At 37.5% G+C, this 18789-nt stretch overlaps 1 protein-coding gene, 1 long non-coding RNA gene and 1 pseudogene across 2 annotated transcripts in view; 1 reads left to right on the plus strand and 2 right to left on the minus strand.

The window, feature by feature from the left end:
• The window catches only part of MACROD2 (mono-ADP ribosylhydrolase 2), a 1812973-nt gene that overhangs the window by 101944 nt on the left and 1692240 nt on the right, over positions 1-18789 (minus strand). Inside the window, 1 exon segment of the mRNA XM_076010917.1 lies at positions 16694-16762. Coding sequence (XP_075867032.1) covers positions 16694-16762 — 69 coding nt within the window.
• LOC142861464 (uncharacterized) lies at positions 13582-13676 on the minus strand (annotated as a pseudogene).
• LOC142876863 (uncharacterized) overlaps positions 16773-18789 on the plus strand; it is a 58923-nt gene continuing 56906 nt past the window's right edge. The window contains exon 1 of the long non-coding RNA XR_012923697.1: positions 16773-16859. This is a non-coding gene — a long non-coding RNA (uncharacterized LOC142876863). The remainder of the gene's footprint in view (positions 16860-18789) is intronic.

Here is an 18789-nt window from a genome sequence, read left to right on the forward strand (position 1 = left end):
AAAGATATTTTGGGAATGACGGAAAGGAATAACATTCTAATTTTTAACCCCTCTTACATTTTTTTTCTCCTAAAAAAAAAAAAAACAACAAAAAACTAGCCACACACTTGTGACATTAGTCAAATCTAGTTTTCCATGGGATGATGACTTATGCCCAGGAGGAAGTTATTTTTTTTTTAGTTTTCCCCTCCCAGAAATCACATTATGTGATCTGATAAGAAGATAGAATCTTTGTAGTTAGAACTGTACTGAAAAATCCAAGGGATGTGGTTACCATATGGACCACAAGCAAATTCCTGAGTGTTTTTACACCTGATGGAAGAGAGATTGTCAAGTAGGAAAGAAGTACGATTCAGAGACGAGACCGATCAAGTAGCAGGTGGGGAGAGGCATTAGCAGAAATGGAAGAATTGATACATATAAACTCAGGAGACACTGAATAAAGTAGGAGCAGAAGCTGATGTACTCCGGTGCTTCTGCCTCTAGGAAGCCACAGGGAGGACTCTGGGAGGGGCTTGGATCACAGTGTTGTCCAGAAGAGGAAGACTGATGTAAGGAAGGGTTAACTTGAGCCTGACACTTGTTAGCAATGACCTGCTTCTCTTCTTGCTGATGCTGGTAACTATGCAGCATCGGGTAATAAATCAAGATGCTGTATATCCAACTTCTCTCGACTAGGCTATGCCAGGACTTCTGATTCGAAAAAAACTCCGGGAAGCTACAGGACTGAAAAAGGATGCTTATTTTCCTGAAACCATGATGAAAGATTCAGATAAACCCAGTGCCTGGTGCTTCAGGTGGCCTTAACTACCCACCAGGAGGAGGAGGCCGACAGAAATATTTGTCCCCTTACATAATTAAGATAGTTATTTGGTAAACATGTAGTAATTGATTCTGCCTCATTCCATGTTTAGGCTAGATGTAGTGAACTTAGACAACATTTATGGACGATATAGGTAAACTAAAGAACTGTAATGGGTTTCCATGCTTTTTGAAAATCTTAGGTCTTCGAGTCTTCCAGAATAAGAGAAACATTGTAAGTTACAGATCAAGCTAGGAGAAATGTTGCCTTGCACAGATTGGTGTTGGGTTTACGAACTGTGTGTGCATCATGTTTGTGTATTGTTTTGAGTGCACACGCGCTTATACGAGTGTCAGTGTCCATTATGCCTGAGGAAAATAATCTGTTTGCCTTCCCACTTTAATTTGACACATCTGGTGCAAAATATCAGGGCTAATTTCAAAATGAAATAGGAAGACAAACTTTCCATTAAATGCCATCAACGCTTATTAGGAAACTTTGTCTTTGTACTTGATTAAAAAATGTTCCAGTCTTTGCCACTAGCTAACCAATTATTCCTTTCTTATTAAGGAATACGGCAGTTGAGACATCCTTTCTCTCTCTCTTTCTCTGTCTTTATAGATAAACATATCCTCCTGGGAACAGTGGTGAGGAGAATAGATGACAACAAACATCATTAAGAACGAGGCAGAGCAAAACATTTCTACTTGGGAAAATCTATTGTCAAAAACTAGGATAGGCTACATTATTTTCTGAAACTTAAGAGAATGCTTCCCTACTACCATTGTACCACTGCAAATTTAAGAATAAAGCCAGGCCCCATGTTTAGAAAGTAATTTTACTATTCCTTATTTTGTATTATAACAGTGAGTATAATTTATTGAAATCTTTCAACTGTTAATAGGTTGTTTAATTCTTCTGGATGGGGATGGTGTAAATATTTTCTCAAAGTGTGTTTTGTAAGATTTTAAAAAGTATTTGCCCCCTGCCCCTCCCCTGAAACAACACAAACAAACAAAAAAAAAATCAAACTTTTCAAAACTCATATTTGGTCAATTAATATTGGAAATGAGACCGACTTCAATCTCCCAAGCCTATCAATGTATGCATTAAAGGCTCTGTGAAGTTTTCCATTATAGAAACTACTTTGTCTGACCTTATGGTTTCCAAAGATTTTTGACTGCTGAACTCATTTACCAGGGAACACATTAACATCTTCAAAGATGCTATACAGTTGTAGTCATGGGAATATCTGAGCAAGAATCCCACTGTGCTGCTTATGGATTTGAAGTGAATTCACTTCAAAAGAAGTGCCTGTCTCTTTGCCCAGTCAAATATAGTTATGTGCTAGTCTACATGAACCATTGACATAATCTGTATTTTTCAGTACAGTCATATATATATATTTTTTTTTATGGGGCTGAAAAAGCAGGTCCACTTTATTTATAATGATTGGTTGCTGACACACAGATCTTCAGGCTTTTTGGAGACACCAGGGGCATGGTCCCACTGCCTTGGTTGGGTTAACATACCCTCCTTCTCCATTGAGCTATGAGATGCTGCTGTCGGGATCTACCCGCTATGAATAAGTAAAGTTGTATCTTTTTTTCTTTGAGATGGAGTTTTTGTTGCTCCAGCTAGAGTGTAGTCACAACCTCGTCACAACCTCCAATTCCTGGGCTTGAGTGATCCTCCTGCCTCAGCCTCCTGCGTAGCTGGGATTACAGGCATGTACCATGATGCCCAGCTAATTTTCTATTTTTAGTAGGGGAGGGGGTCTCACTCAGGCTGGTTTCAAACTCCTGATCTCAAGCCATCCTTCTGCTTTGACCTCCCAGAGTGCTAGGATTACAAGTGTGAGCCGCCACGCCCGGCTGAGTTACATCTTATGTAGTGATAGAAATACATATCTTCATAATTAACTCTGGAAATCCTTTAAAACACTTGTATTTTTAAATTCAAACATTGTGTATTTGAGTCCAATTGCACTTTAAAGTTTGAAAATCACTTAGTTTTAAATGATATTTCATAGAAAAATAGACTAGACTTAACTAGCAGATGTTCTGTGTTTATACAGTTTGACTAGTCATACCACTTTTTGTGGAAATATTCTAAAGAGTCATTCCAAATATTATTTCTTACACTAATTAACAAGAAAGTGACAGGGTCAGAAAAAATGTACTCTAAAAATAATAGACTTTTAGGAGTTAAAATTAAACATTTTTTTGATACTAGTGAGAAATACTATGATTTTAATTTGTAGACAGAAAAGACTTCATACATTTTTGGTTGGGTTTCTTCAGTCCTGGTGAACCAGGGCAATTGTCCTGGTATAATTATTCAAAGCTTCCCCTATCATGTTAAAAAATGTGCTGATTTGAAGATACATGATTACTGTTAGATAATGCCCACAAAAATATTCTACAATATGGATTATGGGCTTTACATTCCATGTCTTATCTATAAGAGAATGAAACCCAAAGCAGGTAGACAAAAGGAAAGTTTCTAGTTTTCCAGCCAAGCTACCCAGTTATCAAATCCCTGTGAATGAACTGGGACTTTATAAGGAGTTCTCAAGTGTTCTTGTTTGCCTGTATAGTTTACTCCAGTTGCTTTTCAATATTTGACTGGTATATGCCAGTATAGTGTACTGCAGAATGTTCCTCTAAATGGTCTGGGATTGGGCCATATCCGTTAAATATTTTGACTATTACCTGTTAGTGAACTTCTCTGACCTGCATTCACATGCCAGTACATTGTTGATTTGGTGATGATTCAATGAGATATGACTGTCCTACGTGGGGTAGTTATTCTAAAGCCAAGTATGTAAGTTTAATATCAATAAGTATAAAAAAATTGCCAACATTTTTGAAAGTTAATATGTTTGAGAAGCTACTGTAAGCAATTCAAATATTAACTCTTTATTTTTCAAAATCCCGTTGTATAAATACTATTACTGTCCCCTTTTTACAAATGCAAAAACTGAGGCACAAGCTAACAAAGTTATATAAGGCCACACAGCAGTGGTGATATGAATCCAAACAAACTGGGGTTCCATAAAGGTTGCATGGCTTGGCATGCAAGCCAAGAAGCCAAAAAACTTGACCACTGAATTTGATCACAAGAATAGTCCTTTAAATTTAGATCCAAAATAATGTGTTAGACAAAGGGATTGCAAATCTAACCAAATAATCCCCATGTCCTAGTGTGTGATGATTTGGTTTCTAAATCTTACTAGATCTTTAGGAATATTTCCCAAGAGATCATGCAACTGACCTGTTACTAATTAAGTATGGCTGTGATAATATATTCATAAGAAAAAATAATATATATTAAAGTGTAATAGGAAGGGAACTACCACTTTCCTTCCAATTGCCACTAATATTTTAAGCTATATTAAATAATAAATATAATTTTAGTACACAAAAGTAGATAAATAACTTTATTTACAAGTAGAAAAACAACTTACACCCATTTAATACAATATTAAACATATATAATTAAAGCATTTGAAAAGCTTCATCATAAATTAAGCATAAAAACTAGTTTCAGCCATAGCAAATAATGTATATATATTTGCCACTTTAAAAAATTTTATTCTTTTAGATGGTAAAAATATCCAAATCTGAAATTAAGTAGGGAAATCTCTGGCTTGAAATTACCTTTTATATTTCTGTAGCCTGAGATTTTTGAGAACATTTTCTTCTGAAATAGAGTTCTGAAAGGGAATTTGCTCTTAATAGTAAAAAAATATTTTGGGAAAGTAGCTCTGATAGTAGCAGTATTATAAGTAGCCCATTTTCTATGATAGGTTTTATATCTAATTCTCCAGGGAATTATCTGAAACTTTCTCTCCATGAGAATTTCTCATCTACATTTTCTAGAGTTATGTGAAGTCTCTAATTTGATGCATAGCTCTCAATTAAATTTTCCAGGGAACTGTTAAATCATCAGCAGAGTCAAACAAACTGTTACTATGTATTCCTTTGGATTAAATTAAACAAATATCAAGGACCTACTATGCATACTTCACTGTGTTGGCCTTTGTAGAGAACATGAAAAGGAAGGAGATTTGATACGTGTCCTTAAGAGATTTACATTTCTAGGGAGTTAGACATGTCCTGTATGTGATATTGATACAAGCCACATGACCACTTTTAAAGGTTTGCAGACAAATTTCCAAGGAGGAGGATAGTTTATTATGACGTGTGGTGGATTGTAATAAGGAGGAGAGAAATCGAGAAAGGTGAAAGTGTGCTGCTGCCATCTCCACCCCTGTGTTATCTACTGTGATTTCTGTCATTATAATGTTTGGTCAGATAATTATGATAAAAGAATAGAAGGACGGAGGGAAGGGAGCCAGTAAACGATTGATGATGTAAATGTAAGATTTTAGAATTGACCTTAAAAAGTGGTCAGGATTTGAATACACAGAATGAAAAACAAAAATGGACATTACAGAGTGATAGCAGAATGCTGTAGGCCAGTGGCATTCGGGCAATGACAAATAATTGAGTTGGGCTACAGAACAGGGCACATGCAGGGTATAATGAAGCACAGAAGGGCCAGCAATGTCATACGAAGTGATTGAGCTTTATATCCTGTGGGGGACATAGTTTATATTATGTATACTCATTTCATTGCAGGCCCCAGGTTAGGGTCAAGGTCGGGATACAGAGCAAGCAGGTGGCTCCAAACTGCCCTCCCTGTTGCCTCAGTCTCACTGCCCCGCTCACCTTGCACAGGGTTCCATGCCACCCTCTGACTGCCTTGGACCTCTGTGCATCCCACCTCCAGGGCAAGAAATGTCCTTTGCTCCAAAAGCATGATATGGAGGCAGCATGGTACAAAACAAACACACACTATGGACTTTGCGTTCAAACAGACTTGGTAACTGAACCAGTTATTTAAGCTTTCTGAGCCTCAGTTACCTGCAAAATTGGGATACTACTACTGACCTTTTAAAAGTAATAGTGAGATCTTACTTTATACCTGGCTCAATTGGCAAAAATTGGAAAGAATATAAAAATAACAATTACTGATGGAAATAGGAATTGTTATAGCCTTATGGGAAAGCAATTTGGCAATATCTATTAAAAATATATACTCTTTAAAGCAGAACTCCCATTCCTGGAAACTTTCCCATACAAATAAAAGCACCAGCTTATAAGGATATATGGGCAAGGATGTCTACAGCAACATTGTTTGTATAGCAATAAAGTAAAAAGAAAGTGCTGGCTCATCATAGGAGAATGGTTGAATAATTTATGGTACATCCAAACTATGGAATATCATGTGAGCTTTAAAATGGATGAATTAGATCCACAAAATGACTTGGAGGGATTTCCACAAAGTTTTGTTGCCTTGAAACAAAACAAGATTGAGCAATGTGTAGAATGATACAATATTTGTAAAATAAACATATATATATATGTATATATATATATATGTATACATATATATATATGTATATATATATATATATGTATATATATTTAATAATGGCTAAAAGATTTGCACCTCCTATGTGCCAGGCACACCTTGAAATGTTTGAAAGGGATTGACTCATTTTAATGCTCAGTGTTCTGTGAGGTAGGTGCTATTATTCTTATATTACATAAGAGGAAAGTGAGGTGTGGAGAAACTAAGTAATTTGCCCAAGATCACACAGCTAGGTCAGAGCAGCATAGAATCTGGGCCCAGATAGCTGGGAACAGAGACCAGACTCTTAATCAGTATATTTTAATCTCTGAGTGATTGGAAGGTAAGAAGTAAATAAATGATAAAAAGAAGAAAATAGCATTAAAATCATACATTATATATATATATCCCACATTTATTATATTAATATATTAAATATATATGTATATATGTATTTATATAAAACTGTATTTATCTATTCAGAGAGAGGTGCCTTAAAGGATGGTCCCCAAAATGTGAATGATAGTTATCTCATGATTGTTTTTACTCTTTTACATATTTTAATTTTCTACAATGAACATACACTATTTAAAGAATCAGAAAAAGGAATGAACTCTATTTGTTATGGAAAAACCAAATATTTATATGCATTTCCATTTGTTAGAATTTTCCTATAGCAATGATCATAAACATTTCACAAAGTTAAAATGATGTTCCTGGCTAGAATGAAATGGAAAACTGAAAGCAAAGAAACAACTTAAAATGGAGACTGGGTAAGTATAAACATTTATGTATTGCAATGCACAGGTAAATTATATCAGACTATCAAAAGACATGGGAAGAATTCCACAGACGGTTGTTATATTTAAAAGAGAGTTCAAACTTGTATGCATTGCAGAATACCCTAAAAAATACTCCATATATATGTGACTGCCTAGAAAAATATTAGAAGTTTATATATCAATATATTACATATGCTTACTTCTGGGGATTGGGAATATGAGTGACATTTTTCATTTCTGTTGCTTAGTTTTTATATAATAAACACACATTACTTTGCAAATAAGAAAATACATGTAAGCAATAAAAGTGTTTTAACCTTTTCCTCAGTGTAAATCAACAAAAAACTAGAAATTTATCCTGGGCTACTGATGAAAGATTTATCTAAAATGTATGCACTACATTTCCCTATTACTTATGATAGAAAACTGTAAATAATGAAATAATCTAACATGAGGACACTCGCTATATAAATTGTACAACAACCAGATGATGAAATATTATGCCTCCAATAAAAATCATGCCTTTGAGGAATTTTTAAAGACATGAGGAAATACTCATAGTATACTGTTAAACAAAATAAAAGAATAGACTTCTTTTTATAGTTTAATCCTTAAAGGGAAAATCATTATATGCTTTTACTTTTTATATTTTTCTGCATTTTAAAATATTTTAACATTAAATATGTATTATTCTTTAAGCAGAAAAATAATTTTTATATTAAAATAAATACTACCTTTTGTAAAGGATTGCATAAGCTCATATAGCTATTAGCGTTGACAGTTAACACGACCAAAGACGTTCTATCCCCACCCTGCCCACACACTTTTCTCTATCCTTCTCTGAGTCTCAGGGTTACCCATTTGAGAAATGAAGACTACATTGTACATAAATGTAAAGCACTGCCTCCAGGAGACACTCCATGTATCTTAGTTCTTTCCCCTTCACTGAACCTCACAGAGGCAGCCGCTTTCATTCCACACTGAAGATTCTTAAAATCCGAGAGTAATAACTCAGGGGTGCTAAAGCGTGTCCAGACACTCTATCAATGCAGATCCAGGGCAGAGGAGAGCTATGTCCACACTCTGATGGGTGAGGACACTCAATGGTGGGGGGAGGTGGTCACCAAGAACAGGAACAAGACTAAGAAAAATTAACCTGGAGAGGCTTGAGAGAGATTTCATGGGTGGCCCAATGTTTTGTTGTTGTTCAACAATTTAGACAAAGAATAGAAATGATACAATGTTTCAGACCAATTTTGAGCCCATCACTGGCCAGGCTCACAGCGCTCAATGGATGGAATCATTTATGCTTGCTTATATCTGCACCGTCCTGAATCTGCGTCCTTGACATAACCTTTCTTTCTTTTTTTTTTTTTTTTTTGAGACAATCTCCTGGGCTCAGGCAATCCTCCTGCCTCAGCCTCCCGAGTAGCTGGGACTACAGGCATGCGCCACCATGCCCGGCTAATTTTTTCTATATATATATTAGTTGGCCAATTAATTTCTTTCTATTTATAGTAGAGACGGGGTCTCGCTCAGGCTCAGGCTGGTTTCGAACTCCTGACCTCGAGCAATCCGCCGGCCTCGGCCTCCCAGAGTGCTAGGATTACAGGCGTGAGCCACCGCGCCCGGCCTGACATAACCTTTCTCTTTGCTCTCTTTGACAAGGCTGACTCTTGCTCTAGCTTTCCCCTTTTCCTACAGCAACTCTGACTTCTAGAAGGTCTAAAACTAGATCAAGGGTTAAGAAATCCTTTGCCAGGTGACATCCCACTTCATAAACACCAAACAGCAATGATGTGACTTATTCAGAGATTAAGGGTTAAGAAATCCTTTGCCAGGTGACATCCCACTTCATAAACACCAAACAGCAATGATGTGACTTATTCAGAGATTAAGGGTTAAGAAATCCTTTGCCAGGTGACATCCCACTTCATAAATACCAAACAGCAATGATGTGACTTATTCAGAGTTTCAAAGGACCACGAGCCCGGGTGTATGCCTGTGTATTAACTGATTTTGCTTTTAATATTAATGAGCATACGATTTGGTCTCGTTGACCTTCAAATCCAAATTAGGTACTGATTAAATAATAAGACAGGTGAATCAGGATGTGTTTAAACAGCACTATTATTTCCAGTGAGGTGTGTTGGCCTTGGCTGTGAGGATGAGCTATTAGAAGTGGTAAGACAACTAGAACAGAGTTTTTCTTGACTTCAGAGATTGACTATATCTTATCTTAAGTAGTAATAACTTTGTAGAAGTTCCAACCAGAGTACTTGATATTCCTGTGAATTTTACTCCTGTGTTTATATGTCCCCTACATTTTATTGCTTGTGTTTTTGTTAAAGTAAATAACCTTAACACTTGTACTCCTGAATATTTTTTAAGAATTTAAAGTGCAAACCACCATAAAATCAATACAGCAATTTTAACAAGTAGAGGAAGAAATCCTCAATAGACAAGTGCATGTTCTATTTTACGAATAACATCAGAACTCCTATCAACTCAGATATTTTCCCAGGCCAGCCTTACCTTGGAGTCAATTTCATTTCAGTCCTGGTAGCGCATCCTTGGTACGCACTTTGTGGGGATGAATTATCCATCAGCTTTCCTCCTCCTCATAGCTCATCCTCCCAGCTCAACTCCTACCCACACTCTATGACTATAATGACTCATTGGAAACAGGTGCCTTCAGTGTATAGATCACAATAGCTCTTGATTCAGGAGCCAAGGAGTTGTACCTCCTTCTGTTAGCAGATGCATGGGGTAAGTAGCCAACAAGCACTGGCTCTTGGTTCCCAGTGGGAATATGCCTAGAACGTTAGAACACAATTGCTGGCATAGAAGACACCCTGGGTTATAACACTTCTTGAAACACTTCAACTTTCACATAACTGTTTTCCTTTTTCAAAAAATGTAATCTCCCAAACAAAGTGACATTAGCCAATCTCATGTTTTGTTTGCTTGTTTCCAATCCTTGAGAAGTTATAACATGTAAAGCCAGTCCACCAACAAGCAAAGCTGGAAGTGACTGAATGAGTCTCAAAATGCTTGAGAGTCATATCAGGAAGAGAAAAAACGACCAGTCCATAGTATCAGTGATTCCAAAGCTCAAGATGATGCTTGGTCAGGATCAAAGATTGAAAACAAACTCAAGAGAGCAAGGGCTCCTTCAGGACGTTTTGATCAGCAAAAATGTTCTGCCACTTAAACTGTAGAGTGTAATAAGCATTTCTATATGCGATCTTATAACTGCAGAGCTCTAAAATAGCATAGATGTCACTGAGGAGAGAGATTTCTGCATGAAGGCTAATAATGGAGAGTATTTGAAATGAATCTTCAACACATAGGACTGCCTTGTAACCTCATCTTGACCTCAATCTTGGAGGATTTCAGTGGAAATTTTTTTTTTCATTTTAAGCTATGCATCTGTCAGTCAAGATGACAGTTCCATAAGTGTTGGACACTTAGTCTAAGCTTGGAACTGATAACCAATTAACAGTGGTCTTCAGTACATGCTATTTCAGAGGAAATAAGGCAAAAATCATACCCTATATGTTCTATTTTAAATTGAAACTAGATTATATACTAATGTAGTTTTTAAAACATTTTTATTATCCCTAAATAGGTTAAGGAATATTAACGATTTCAGTGATACCTTTTGAAATTTCACACTTAGTCTTATTTTTATTTATTTATTTTTTTTACTTCAATAGATTTAGAGGGTATAGGTGTTTCTGTTACATGGATGAATTGTATAAGGTGAATTCAGGGCTCTCAGTGTACCAGTAACCAAAATCATGTACCTTGTACCCATTAGGCAATTTTTGAACCCTCACCTCTTTCCCACCTTCCCTATTTATTAGTTTGCAACGTCCATTGTATCACTTTATGACTTTATATACCCATCGTTTAGCTCTCACTTATAAGTGAGAACATGTGATATCTGTTTTTCCATTCCTGAGATATATCATTTAGGGTTATGGTCTCCAGTTCCATCCAAGTTGCTGCAAAAGACATTATTTCTTTCCTTTTATAGCTGAATAGTACTCCATGGTGTGTGTGTGTGTCACACACACACATATACCACATTTCTTTATTCACTTATCAGTTTATGGGCAATTAGGTTGATTCCATATCTTTGCTATTATGAATTGTGTGTGATTAACATGCAGGTGCAGGTGTCTTTTTTATAAAATGACTTCTTTTCCTTTGGGTAGATACCCAGTAGTAGTGAGATTGTTCCATCAGTTGGTAGGTCTATTTTTAGTTTTTTGAAGAATCTCCATATTGTTTCCATTGAGGTCATACTAATTTACATTACCACCAACATTTATAAGCTTTCCCTTTTCACTACATTCACAAAAATATCTATTGTTTTTTGACTTTTTAGTAATGGCCATTCTGACAAGGGTAAGGTGGTATCTCATTTTGGTTTTAACTTGCATTTCCCTGATGATTAGTGATATTGAAATTTTTTCCATATGTTTGGCCATTTGCATATTTTCTTTTGAAAAAAAATCTGTTCATGTTTTTGCCTCCTTTTTAATGGGGTTATTTTCTCTTGCTGATTTGAGTTCTTATAGATTCCGGGTATTAGCCCTTTGTCAGATGTACAGTTTGTGAATATTTTCTCTCATTCTGTCAACTGTCTATATGTCCTGTTGATTATTTCCTTTGCTGTGCAGAAACTTTTTAGTTTACTTAAGTCTCATTTATTTTTTAATTGTTGTTGTATTTGCATTGGGGTCTGAATCATAAATTTTTGTCTAGAGCAATGTCCAGAAGAGTTTTCCCTATGTTTTCTTCTAGAATTTTTATGGCTTTAGTTCTCACATTTAAGACTTTAATCCATCTTGAGTTAATTTTTGTATGTGTATATACCCAATGTTAATAGTGATATGTGAGATACTGTTTTAGTCATCATATTGGTCGTTATCTTGTCTCTTTGTTTTCTACCTTGTGTTACTGTTTTATAAGACATACAAGTTTTTTTTCTTTTGGGTGTTTTTACACTGGTGGGTATTGATTGTTTTTTTCCAGGTATAGAGTACTTTTAACCATTTCTTGTAGGGCAGGTCTAGTGATAACAAATTCCCTTAGTGTTTACTTGTCTGGGAAAGACTTTATTTCTCCTTCATTTATGAAACTTAGTTTTGCAGGATGCAGAATTCTTGGATGGCAGTTATTCTGTTTAATACTAAAAATGGGACCTCAATCCATGCTGGCTTGTAATGTTTCTGCTGAGAATTCTGCTGTTTGTCTGATGGGTTTTCCTTTGTAAGTTACTTGATGGTTTCATCTTCAAGCTTGTAGGATTTTTTCCTTCACTTTGCCTTTGGTCAAAGAGATGTTGTGTGCCTCAGTGATGTCCTATTGGCTATGAATCTTCCAGGTGTTCAATGACCTGTCTGGATATGTAAAGCTCTATCAATACCAGGAAAATTTTCCTCTATTATTCCCTCAAATAGGTTTTTCATGGTTTTTGCTTTTACTTCTCCTCCCCCAGGGACACCTATAATTCTTATATTTGTGTGTTTTATACAATCCCATATTTCTCAGATTTTGTTCATTCTTCCTGATTCTTTTTTTCTTCATTGTTGACTGAGTTAATTCAAAATCTATGGCTTCAAGGCCACATGTGGCCTTCCAGATCCCCGAGTGCAGCCCCTTGACCAAATCCAAACATCACAGAACAAATCCCGTTATTAAAAGAATTTGTTCTATAAAATCTGGATTCAGTCAAAAGGCCACACTTAAGGACCTAGAAGGCCACATGTGGCCCTAGAGATGCAGGTACCCCACCCCTAACACTTTCCACTGTATTTTGAAATTCCTTAAATTACTTTTCCATTTCCAGAAGTTCTGTTGTTTCTTTGATTATCTATCTTTTTAGTATAGTTTTTGTTTATGTCCTGAATAATTTTTTTTTTTTGGTTTCTTTATGTTGGTTTTCAATTTTTTGATTGATCTGATTGAGCTTACTTGTGATCTGTATTTTGAATTTCATACCTAACATTTCAAAAATTTCCTTTTGGTTGAAGTCCATTGCTGGAGAGCTAGTATGATCCTTTGTTGGTGTCTAAACAGCTTGCTTTTTCCATGTTGCCAGGGTTCTTATACTGGCTCCTTCTAATTTGGAACTTCTGTCAGCTCAAGACAGCTTTATAGTCCACCTATTCTCCTCTGCCAGGAACTCTGCTTTTCAGTGCAGAAAAGGAGAGGTACACTGCATTTTGGGTCATGTAGGTACCCACTGTGGTGTTGCTGGTTATTTAGGTTGGTTGGACCTCTGGGAGAGTGTGCAGGTGCCAGTGGTAGTGGACTAGATTAGGCATTCCCTGTTTCCAAGCCCCTGGATGTTGTGCTTGAGACCTAGGGAGATCAAGACTTATCTGGCAAACTTGCCCTTAAGCCTCTCTGGGTTCAGGTGCTGACTGTGATAACGAAGGCAGGGTGATCTCTTGCTCTGGAAGAATGCTCAGGGAGGAAAAGTGCAGTTGTAATATGGGTGTGGGACAGGAGGGATTGTCCCTTCTTGAGAAGATTAGCAGAGACAGTCAGATGTGGGGGGAAAATATGGAACACTTCACAAATCTGCATGTCATCATTGTGCAGAGAGCATACTGATCTTCCAATTTTAGTATATGTGCTGCCGAAATGAGCAAGACATTTAGTCTTATGCAGTAACTGCATTTGTGATATATGACAAAACTCCTTGATGGAGTTGCCACCATTAAAATTTTTATATATATACAAAAACTTCTAGGCTGACTGCAGTGGCTAAGATTACTCCTGTAATCTTAGCACTTGTGGGTGGCTGAAGCGGGACGATTGCTTGAGTTCAGGAGTTCAACACCAGCCTGAGCAAGAGTGAGACCCCATCTTTAAAAAGAAAAAAATTTAAAGTATTCCAAAAATATTGATTTGGGCATGAGCAATTAATGGTGTGAGATCTTAAAAGTGTCAAGAAATATCACAAACAGCATTTTCTGTAAAGGTGTGATATCTCCATACTAAACAACTCAACAGGAAAAATCTCAGCTTGAAACATTCAAATTAGATTATCCCTCTCTTGTTTCTTAAACTCTGCCATTCAACTTCATGATACCTTAAAATTTTTATCACAAACTCAATTGGAATTTTCACAATTTTTGCTTAAGTTAAACACCACATCTTTTCACTCTGACTTGATCAGATTTATTTCTCTCTCTCTACAGTGAGCTAGGGTTTCCTATCAGAACCAGTGTGGACATTTGACATTAGTTACATTTTTATATATACCGAATGGTTTTAAAACCAGGATATGAGAACATACATCTGAGTAGTGGAAAGGTAGGTGCCAAGGGATTTGTTTGAAAAGGATCACCAAAAGTGACAATGGGATGGTGGATGCTGTGTTGGATAAGGTCTGTCAGCACCTGGGAGAATAAATTCTTCCTTCCTGAAGGGGGATCTGGGTGGTGTTCCATCTCTGGCTTCCAGGATTACCTCAAAAGAAAGCCACATTTCTGGGGCCACACTCCCTTCCCAGGGAAGCAGGTGTCAAATGACTTATCAATGGCAGATTTTAATGGCCTGACTCTCACCACAACTGTGAACAGCTCAGGTAGCTGAGACATCTTCTAAGAATGCGCTGTAGCTCAAATTCTCCCTCTACCTTTGGTGTTTCCCCAAAAATAAACCCCAGCAGGATTTCTGAGCATTTGCGCAATATAAGCCCTACCCGGAAAATAAGACCTAGTGATGGGTGTGGCTACGCAGCATATCTGCACAACCCATGAACGTGCATTTCGTGGCGGAGCGGTAAAGATGCCCCATCACGACAGCTACTATCCCAGAGGTGACCGGAAAGGTGCGCGCAGCCCCACCGACAAGGTCGGCTCCCCCGTCAGGTCCCGGCCATCCTGTGTGCATGCTGCAAGCTGAGGCTCTGAGGGGAAAATAACACATCCCCTGAAAATAAGCCCTAGGGTGTCTTCTTGAGGAAACATAAATATAAGACACTTTCTTATTTTGGGGGAAACAGTAGTCTGCTTCTTTCTTTTTTCTATTACAGGGGTTGATTCCAAAAGCTCTCCCTAATAAACATCTGCCTGCTAGTCTCCTTCTCAGTCCATCTTCTGGGAAGCCCAATCTGCACGTGTGGCAGGCAAGCAATCTAAGCAATTGATTTGTATTATTGTATCTGTGAGGTAGATAAAACGATATTGTGCCCATTCTATGGAGGAGAAAACTGAAGCTCACAGAGGTTCAGTACTTGTTAACTGCTTGAATTGCTTGTCAAATGCCATCTAAATTGTGAGCAGCAGAGCCAGGATTTAAGCTCCAACCATCTGTCCCAGAAAGTATGAACTCTGAGTCACACTTTTGCTTAGGGGAATGTTGGGGCTAGTTTGATCTTCTACCTGACCATTAAATTTTCTGTACATCAGGAAAGATTCTTATGTTTTGCTTTCTTGTCATTCACATGTTCACTGAAGTAGCACCTTTACTTTCATTGAAGAACTTTTCTTTTGCTTTCACAACTTTGCTAACTATTTGGAGCAAGAGGCCTGGCTTTCAGCCCATCTCAGGTTTCAATATGTCTTCCTCACTAAGCTTAATCATTTCTAGCTTTTGAGAGTTGTACAACTCTTCTTTTAGGTGGGCATTGCAGGGTTACTAATTCTAATTGGTCTAATTTAGATACTGTTGAGTTTTAGGAAATAGGCCCTGAGAAAAGGAGACAGGTGAGAGAATGGCTGGTTGGTGGAGCAGTCAGGGTGCATATGACATTTATAGATTAGTTCACCACATTATATGGGTGCAGTAACATCAAAGATCATTGATTACAGATCACCACAACAATTATAATAATAATAATGAGAAGATTTGAAATAGTGCAAGTGTTACCAAATATGACACACAGATGTGAAGTGAATGCATATTTTTGGGAGAATGGCACCAACAGATTTGCTCCACATAGGGTTGCCACAAACCTTCAATGTATAAAAATGCAGTATCTTTGGAGCACAGAAAAGCAAAGACTATCCTTTTTGTGTGGGGACTTGTCAATCATTCAGGAGGGAGAGAAAAGAAAGATCTATCTTATTTCCCCTTAGATGATTGTTTTAAGTTCTAGCATGCCCATATCAATGTCACTCCACTCCTCCTCCCTCAAATTGTCTCCTAGAAAGGTAAAATTTTATTTTACTTTCTTTCTCTTCTGGGGATACTTGGGTCAGCAACATTTCCTCACAGTCACTGCCCACTGAACGGAGAATAATGCTCTTGCCAAAGATTAATTTCCAAGGATGGCTTTCAAATATTTCTGTCTTGGAGAAGGGCACTCTCGTACGTGGTCTTCAAATGCCAATGTTTCAAACTTTTTCCTGATAATTAGCTGTAAATAGCAGAACCAACAAATTCTGCTGTTTCCAATAAATACCTTCTCTAAACTTAATTTCTTTGATCATTCTTTCATTTCCTAAACAGTTGTTATTTTTTAGAGAAATAGATGCAAACATATCTATAAATTCTGAAAGGGCTAGATATGAAATAAAAGAGCATGGGCGAGACATTTCATGGTGTTGGAAATAGAGATGCTTAACATTGCTTGCTGCTTGTCTTTCCATTTAAACAAAGCCCAAGTAGATTTCCTTTAAGAGTCTACAATTTTTAGATGTAGTAAGGAGCCTCATACCTTCATCTTTACAGGCTTCCACTGCCTCTTCTGAAGCGGGGCTGGGCACAGTGGCAGTGTTGACGCCATCTATAAAGCAAAAGAAGAAACACTGGCTCAGAGTTCATCCTGTCAAGCGGTGGCTTTCCTGCCCCTGCTCCTCCCTCCCTCTTCCACCAAAGAAAACGTGAGCCCATTTCATGCTGTACTATACCCAATGATCTCTGAAGGGGGCTGGTGGTTTGGGACTCTCCTTATAATTAGTGAAACAGACACCTTCAGTTAAGCCAGAGACCAATGTTGGTAGTAGTATACTTTGACATTTTGCTTCTTCCTCACCTCTTAAACGATGGTGTGTTATTTTGCTTAGTAACAGACTGTGAAAGAAAGTATACGCTTGCAAGTTTGTATAAAGTGCTTTTATATGTGTGTTTCTAAAACTTTGGTTTTCCTTAGCACAGCACTTCTGCTCCGTTATGCCAGGCTGTCAAACTGCAGGGGACAGTTCTGATGGCTGTCAGTGCAGAGGCCTGGGAGAAAGGGGTTCATTCAGCAGAAGGCTCCAGAAGCCATTTTCACCCAAGAACAGAATGGGGAGTAAGGACTGGGAGGTCTCTGTCCCCCTCCCAGCATCGATTAACCTCGTCAGAATTGATCTCTCTTCTCAGTGTTATCAGCATTACTGTGACTACTCATCTTTCCCCTCTAGGACAATAGAAAATTAGCCTACTGACATTAAAACAGTAAATATAAGATGTGAGGATTATTGAAATTATTTGGAATGGTTAATATCTGATAATTAGAAAAGGAATATATTTTTTCATGTGATAACAGGGTCATGGAACTAAAGGTAACTCATATAAACATGGTAACGAACACACGTTTGGAGGCAAAGCACATATTTTCTAGCATATCTTTTGTCCATAGTGCATATACTATTTCTTTTATATCGGGTCTCAGTTTGAACAGAGGATACAATTTTTAGTAGGGGATAATTGAAGATGATGAATCACTTTCTGTTGTTAGGTGACAATCTCCCATTTTAAAAAAGAAAAAAAAGAACGAACTATATTAACCTTCCCTGATGTCACAGCAGCTCCCCATTTTCTCTATTTCCTGTCATAGCAAAGCTGCCTGAAAGCAGCTTTTGTTGTCACTCTTACTTCCCACTCTAAATCCACACCGAAGCTTCTCCTCCAAAGTTCCTCTGAGGACTGTCTTATCAAAGGTGCCAACGACCTTCCTGTGCAAATCCAGTGGTCACTTCTTTTTTTTATCTTACTTGAGTTCTCAGTAGCATTTCACAGTCTTTCCTCTGATCTTCTTAAAGCACTTTCTTTTTGTGGCTGCTCCATCTCCACTTGCCACATATCTAGAAGTTATATTGTCGCAGGCCCATAGTCTTCATCATTTACGTGTTCTCTTTAGGGAACCTCACCCAGTCCCATGGTTTTCAATATCATCCTTGGGCCAGTGACTCTCAACCTTGTGTGTGTGCTCCACACCTCTCCCTGGAAGTCTGGACTCGTACATCTCTGAATAACTGGCATCTCGACATCCCACATGGAAAAGAGTCCTTACAAATTACTGTGGCCAAAGCTGAACTGTTAAATTTCTCAACAAAACCTGTGTCTAGTCTTCCATACATCATCCATGCAGTTACTGAAGTTAAAAACCTAGGACTTACCCTGGGACCCTCTATCCCTCATACATCTCCTCTAATCCACCAGCATGTCCCATTGTATCTGTTACCAGAATGTGGCACATTTCAGTCCATTTTGTCTCCATTTCTAGAAACCGCCATCACTGCTTTTCTGCAGTAGCCTTCGAACTGGAGTGACTCTTGCTTCTTCTGAACTATTTTTATTCACAGGCAAAATCAGCTTTTTAAAACATAAATCATGTCTGTCTGATACTTAGAATCTTCTGTTCTTTTTGTAGTTCTTCTGAAAACAAATTGTATATGGTTGGGCATGATCTGGCATTTGTGTTATCTGTCCGCTCCATGTAGAATACTCCACTCTGTCAGCATCTCATCATTCAGCCTTCATTTTACCAATCATGTCCTCAGAGAGTCCCCCCAAAATCCAGCTAATGGAAAGTTGCCTTCCGGGTAT

Source organism: Microcebus murinus, chromosome 16, assembly GCF_040939455.1.
Source record: "Microcebus murinus isolate Inina chromosome 16, M.murinus_Inina_mat1.0, whole genome shotgun sequence".
NCBI lineage: Eukaryota > Metazoa > Chordata > Mammalia > Primates > Cheirogaleidae > Microcebus > Microcebus murinus.